A 6,678-nucleotide genomic window follows, 5' to 3' on the forward strand; every position below is an offset into this window, starting at 1 on the left:
AAGATGCAGTGTAAAAGGAATCTTATTACATAAGTCTGCGACTAAAATATATTATCTAACAAGAACTCTCAGGGAGCGCCAACCTCCGCCAAAGCAACACCAATGTCCTCTCAACGATTAGCCGGAGATGATTTTTAAAATGAGAATATCTGAAATAAACTTGACTGCTCTCACTAACGAGAATACTAAAAATGAACGCTATTGCTCTAAAAAATTAAGTAAAAAAAACGGAAAAATAATCCAGAATCCTTGTCCAGTATTGGATTGTCATTGCAAATATTCTCATTTTAAAAATCATCTCTGGCTAATCGTTGAGAGGATGTTGGTGCTGCCTTGGTGGAGATTTGCGCTCACTGAGTGCTCTTGTTATTATTATCATTATTATCATTAATATTATTATTATTTTTTTTTTTTTTTTTTTTTTTTTTAATGTATAACCCCTCATTTTTGTTTTACTTCCATAGATATTCTTAGGAATTGTGAAATTTCTAGTGGTGTCTCTTGGAGGCTTGCTTGTGGGAATTATTATTGGTATTGTGTCGGCCGTACTTACAAAATATACCCACCACGTAAAAGGTAAGATAAGACATAATATATATTCTGTTGACTGACCCTTGTACTCTTTTACTTGTTTCAGTCATTTGACTGCGGCCATGCTGGAGCACTGCCTTTAGTCGAACAAATCGACCCCCAGGACTTATTCTTTGTAAGCCTAGTACTTATTCTATCGGTCTCTTTACTGGCAGTAATGAAAATGGACGTTGAATGATGATGATGATGATGTATATGTCTGTGTTTGTCTCTCCACCATTGCCTGACAACCGATGTTGGTGTGTTTACATCCCTGTAACTTAGCGGTTTGACAAAAGAGGCCGATAAAATAAGTACTAGTGTATGTAATTATGTGTGTGTGTTTGTGTATAAATGCATGTATGTATATATATATATATATATATATATATATATGTTTATGTGTGTGTATGTATGTAAGTATGTATGTGTATATATGGATCTATTTATCTGTATGTAAGTATGTGTATGTATGCAGCTATATATCTATATGTATTTATGTATATGTATGTGTGTATATATGTATGTATATCTATGTGTGTATGTGTGTCTTTGTATCTGTGTTTCTTCCCCGCCACCACTTGACAACTGGTAGATTTGCTGGTTTGTTTGCGTCCCTGTAACTTAGTGGTTCAGCCTAATAGAATAAATACCAGATCCCTGCTCCCCCACCACCAAAGTACTGGGATCAAGTTGTTTGACTGAACCCTACAAGGTGGTGCCCCAGCATGGCCACGCTCCAACAACTGAAGCGAATAAAAGAAAGGGGAAAGAGAAAATAATTATCTCTAATTGTTTGCAATTTTTGAAGATGTCTTTGATGTTTGATACTGCCTCGTTATATTAACGATGAGCCCTAACATAGTGGAATGTGTCTCTATAGTAACTGGAACTAATTAGCCATCCCATAAAACAACAAATGGAATTATTTCCATATCCTAGTTCTGTAGATGCAATCTTGAAATGTTTGTTTAATTATATGTTTGTGAGTTTAATGTGTCCCAATTCTATCTTTAAGTGTAGGAGTGGCTGTGTGGTATGTAGCTTGCTTACCAACCACATGGTTCTGGGTTCAGTCTCACTGCGTGGCACCTTGGGCAAGTGTTTCCCATTTCAGCCCCTGGCCATTCAAAGCCTTGTGAAGGGACCCAGTAGATGGAAACTGAAAGAAGCCTATCATGTGTGTGTGTGTGTATATATATACATATCATGGTAAGGACTACTGCAATAAGTGTGTGAATCTGTGTGGGGAATATGTTGAATAAAATCATAATTAACTGATCCTCCTGTATTTTTTTTTTTTTTTTTACCCAAAGGCCAGGTACTTTTTCAGCACCCCTTCATATTCTTTGAAAACTACTGCAGCATGATAAACTCTAATCTCTGTTGTTTTCTTGTTGTTGTTTACAGTGGTGGAACCAATTACCATTTTTGCTTGTGCCTTTCTCTCCTACCTCATGGCAGATATGTTCGAATTATCTGGAATCATCAGGTTAATTTCAGTTGCTTTATTCAATTTTGTTGGTGAATTAACTCTTTAGCATTCAAACCAACCATATTCTATCTATCTATTCAGCCCAAATATTCTATCCGTTTTGTGTTTCAAACTGACAGATCAGGCCTCTCACACTTATTCTATAGTGTCACTCGAAATGTAAAGAATCGCATCAAAATCTCAAAGCTACAAGATAATGGATGATTAATTTAAAACATGTGAATAAATAAAAGCATTACATTTGACAAATCCCAGGGTAACAAGCTTCTAGTCTGTTCATATACTCTACAAATCCAGTAGTTACAGAAAAAAACTGGAGTTACTAATTTGCATATCATAAGTGTTAACACTTTGTTTTTAATATTAGGGGCCTGTCAATGGGGATCTCGGTCTACACAGTATCAACGTATGAAATAATATATGTAAACCTATATAGTAGACATTGGTTAGGACGACGAGAGTCCCAGCTGATACGATCAATGGAACAGCTTGCTCGTGAAATTAATGTGCAAATGGCTGAGCACTCCACAGACATGTGTACCCTTAATATAGTTCTCAGAAGATTCAGCGTGACACGGAGTGTGTGTCAAGGCTGGCCCCTTTGAATTACAGGTACCACTCATTTTTGCCAGCTGAGTGGACTGGAGCAACGTAAAATAAAGTGTCTTGCTCAAGGTCACAACGCGTCACTAGGAATTGAACTCATGACCTTACGATTGTGGGCCAAATACCCTAACTACTAAGCCACGCTTATATATATAAACAAAGCAAATATATAAACAGGACAATAAATAATCAATACATTTGACATAGTGATCTGAATGCTAAAAGAGTTAATATTTGAAATGTTAAAACAGAATGTTGTGTCAAAGTTTACTTTGTAATTCCATCAAACCAAGAAGATTTCAGTTGATTTTTCAAAAATATTAAATTAATATTGACTAAACAGTATGTTCAGGTAATACAGTTCTATATTTAAGAGATGAGGAATTATTTACATTTGACGGATATTTGTCCTCATCTTGTTCGTTGTTAACACAACGTTTCGGCTGATATACCCTCCAGCCTTCATCAGGTGCCTTCGGGAAATTTCGAACTTGGGTTCTCATTCTTAAGGTATTTTTCGTTGTTGTTGTTGTTGTTATCATTATTATTATTATTATTATTATTATTATTATTATTATTCAGGTCACTGCCTGGAATCAAACTCGGAATCTTGGGCATAAGGCATAGTGGTTAAGAGCACAGGCTACTAACCCCAAGATTCCAAGTTCGATTCCGGGCAGTGACTTGAATAATAATAATAATAATAATAATAATAATAATAATAATGGTAACAACAACATTGAAAAATACGTTAAGAATGAGAACCCAGGTTCGAAATTTCTCCAAGACACTTGATGAAGGCTGGAGGGTATATCAGCCGAAATGTTGTGTTAACAACAAACAAGATGAGGACAAATATCCGTCTAATGTAAATAATGTAATGTGTTCTGGGTTAGCAGACATATTTATATGTAATAATATGTTGGTGTATCTTAGGCAACATGGTTGGAGTTTAGTAAGGTAATAGGGTAATGTTAATAGTGGGATAAATAGGGAGGAGAATAAGAAAAAATAAAATAAAAATAAAACAAGAGCACTCAGAGAGCGCAAACCTCTGCCAAGGCAACACCAACATCCTCTTAATATGTGATGCATTGTGAAAGATGTGACATCATGAAAGTTGTGATGTCATTAAAGATGTTTTATGATGAAAGATGCAGTGGAAAAAGGAATCTTATTATCGGGTTGGTGCATAATTATTGCAGCTTTTTTTCAACAAATTTTACTCACCAAAAACAAATACAATATTTAACAAAAACATCTTTAAATGACAGTCTGACCGTCTGCCAAGCAAATGAGAAGCAGTAATTGAAGTAGATGGTGACTATGCTCCGGAATAATCATTTAAAGATGTTTTTGTTACATGTTGTTATTGTTTCTGTTGAATAAAATTTGTAGAAAAAAACCACAATAATTATGTACCAACCCACCACTTAAGTTTGCCACTTAAATATATTATCTAACGAGAGCACTCAGAGAGTGCAAATCTCTGCCAAAGCAACTCCAACATCCTCTTAATAATTAGCTGGAGATGATTTTTAAAATGAGAATATCTGAAATAAACCCAACTGCTTTCACAAACAAGAATACCAAAAATAAACCCGACTGCTCTCAAAAATTAAGTAAAAAAAACAAACAAACAAACACAACTGAAAACAATACCTCCATCTTCACTTAGGCACAGGTAATAAAAACATTATATGGTATGAAGCCTATTACAGAACATTAAACCTGCCTTTTATTTTATTACTTTTATTGTATTTTACATCGTTTTACTATATTTCATTTTCTTTCATTTCCCCCTTTTATTGGATCTTATCCTGTTTTATTTTATTCTATATTCTCTCACTTTCCTCCCTACCAACAGCATCACTCTATTATCTCACTAAATTTATATGTAATATATCTTTCAATATATATATATATATATATATAAATAGTCGGTTGTGATATAAGACTAGACTAGTATTCTCTTTGTGATATCAGCCATATGTATATAAAATAAATTAATATTGTTTAAACAATGTGTTGAAGTTTATGAAAAGCATTTTTATATGTCATATATTTTCAGTTTGATTGGTTGTGGTATGATGCAGGACCAATATTCCCTTCATAATGTCAGTCAAAAATCTGCTACATCCATCAAGTACTTTATTAAAGTTGCAAGGTATCGTTCTAATTTATTCTCAATTGTTTCACGTTGTTGCATCAAACATGAACAAGCAAACGATCACAGCATCAATAAGCCACTTGCTTTTTGTTAATTCAGGGACAATTAACCCTTGCAGTACCTACCCACTCCCAAGACCCCTGTAGTTTTATAGCATAAACTTCCTACTTTAAAGTGATCTAAATTAAAACGAAAAGTAAATCTTTATAGATATATATATATATCATCATCATTTAACATCTGCTTTCCATGCTAGCATGGGTTGGACAATTTGACTGAGGACTGGTGAAACCAGATGGCTACACCAGGCTCCAATCTGATTTGGCATGAATTTCTACAGTTGGATGCCCTTCCTAATGCCAACCACTCCGAGAGTGTAGTGGGTGCTTTTCCGTGCCACTGGCACGAAGGCCAGTCAGGCGGGTACTGGCAACGGCCACGCTCAAAATGGTGTATTTTATGTGCCACCTGCACAGGAGCCAGTCCAGCGGCACTGGCAATGATCTCGCTCGAATGACTTTTCACGTGCCACCGGCACAAGTGCCAGGAGGGCGACGCTGGTAACGATCACACTCGAACGATGCTCTTAGCGCTCCACTGGTATATGATGGACTCTCCAATCGTTAGACGACATATGAGGGTTCGGCAAGAAATTAACGAACAATCAGACAGAGAATTTGATCACTGTAAACATATCTCCTTATTTTACCAAAGATATTCCAGTTCTTAAATTCACTCTGACTATCATTTTCTTCTTTTTTCTTTCAGCTCAGCAAATGAAATTGTCATCTTCTTATTTCTTGGCATGGCTGTTGTACGGCACGAACACGTTTGGTCAACTGGCTTTATCTTATGGTCGGTGCTTTTATGTCTGATAGTAAGATTCATTGGTACGTTTTGATCTATTTTTTTCACAATACTTACATTCACAAAATGCAATGTATGATTGAGCCAATGAAGATTTTTAATTATGATGACGATTAATTTAATTAATTTAGGGTGCATAGCTCGGAGATCAGGGAATCTCTTTAGGTCAGAGTTTCTCAATGGACCCCTTTTATTATTATTTTATTCTGGTGGTACCCCATAACCATTCAATGTTTACAAATTAGTTTTATAGAAGCCTTACTCTTTTCACTCTCTCTTTACTCTTTTACTTGTTTATCAAAATTCCTTCAGAATTTCCTCAAAAAGTTCCTCAATTTCTCTCTTTGCAGTGTGCTATTCTTTAACATATCTAATTAATTCTTTCGACCGTTATCGTGTACGCAAAATAGGACTCGATGAACAGTTCATTATGGTAAGTAGTTTCAAGATTTAATCTAACCTTTAGCACACTGCAGGTCCATCATGTCACTGTATGGGTTTTCTCCCCTGTAATAACAGGGCAGTGGCAGGAGAAGCAATTCTAGAGAAAATGCAGTGCGTTAAAGGTTAAATATTTTGAATTTTTTGTCATGTTTTTCTTCATGTGGTACAAACATGGATGTGTGGTGAAGATGCTAGCTTGCCAACCATGTGGTCTTGGGTTCAGTTTTCACTCCCACCGCACAGCACTTTGGCCAAGTGACCAAAGCCTTGTGATTGGATTTGTAGACGGAAACTGAAAGAAGCCTGATGTGTGTGTGTGTCCCACTACCGCTTGACAATACGGTGTTGGTTTCCTTATATCCCCGTAACTAGTCAGTCCAGCAAAAGAGACCCAACAGAATAAATACCAGACTTTAAAAAAAAAAAAAGTATTGGGGTCAATTCATTCGACTTCAAATTCTTCAAGGCAGTGCTCTAGCATGGTCTCACTCTGGTAAGTTTAAATTCCCCCTCCCCACTTAATTTT

The 6,678-nt window shown here is 35.8% G+C and overlaps 1 protein-coding gene across 3 annotated transcripts in view; it reads left to right on the plus strand.

Moving 5' to 3' along the window:
- LOC106879785 (sodium/hydrogen exchanger 1) overlaps window positions 1-6,678 on the plus strand; it is a 46,066-nt gene that overhangs the window by 9,539 nt on the left and 29,849 nt on the right. For all 3 annotated transcript variants that reach the window (XM_052974686.1, XM_052974687.1, XM_052974688.1), the window contains 5 exons: window positions 465-576; window positions 1,981-2,062; window positions 4,743-4,838; window positions 5,610-5,731; window positions 6,059-6,141. In XM_052974686.1, coding sequence (XP_052830646.1) covers window positions 465-576; window positions 1,981-2,062; window positions 4,743-4,838; window positions 5,610-5,731; window positions 6,059-6,141 — 495 coding nt within the window. The remainder of the gene's footprint in view (window positions 1-464; window positions 577-1,980; window positions 2,063-4,742; window positions 4,839-5,609; window positions 5,732-6,058; window positions 6,142-6,678) is intronic.

The sequence above is a fragment of the Octopus bimaculoides genome, chromosome 19 (assembly GCF_001194135.2).
Source record: "Octopus bimaculoides isolate UCB-OBI-ISO-001 chromosome 19, ASM119413v2, whole genome shotgun sequence".
NCBI lineage: Eukaryota > Metazoa > Mollusca > Cephalopoda > Octopoda > Octopodidae > Octopus > Octopus bimaculoides.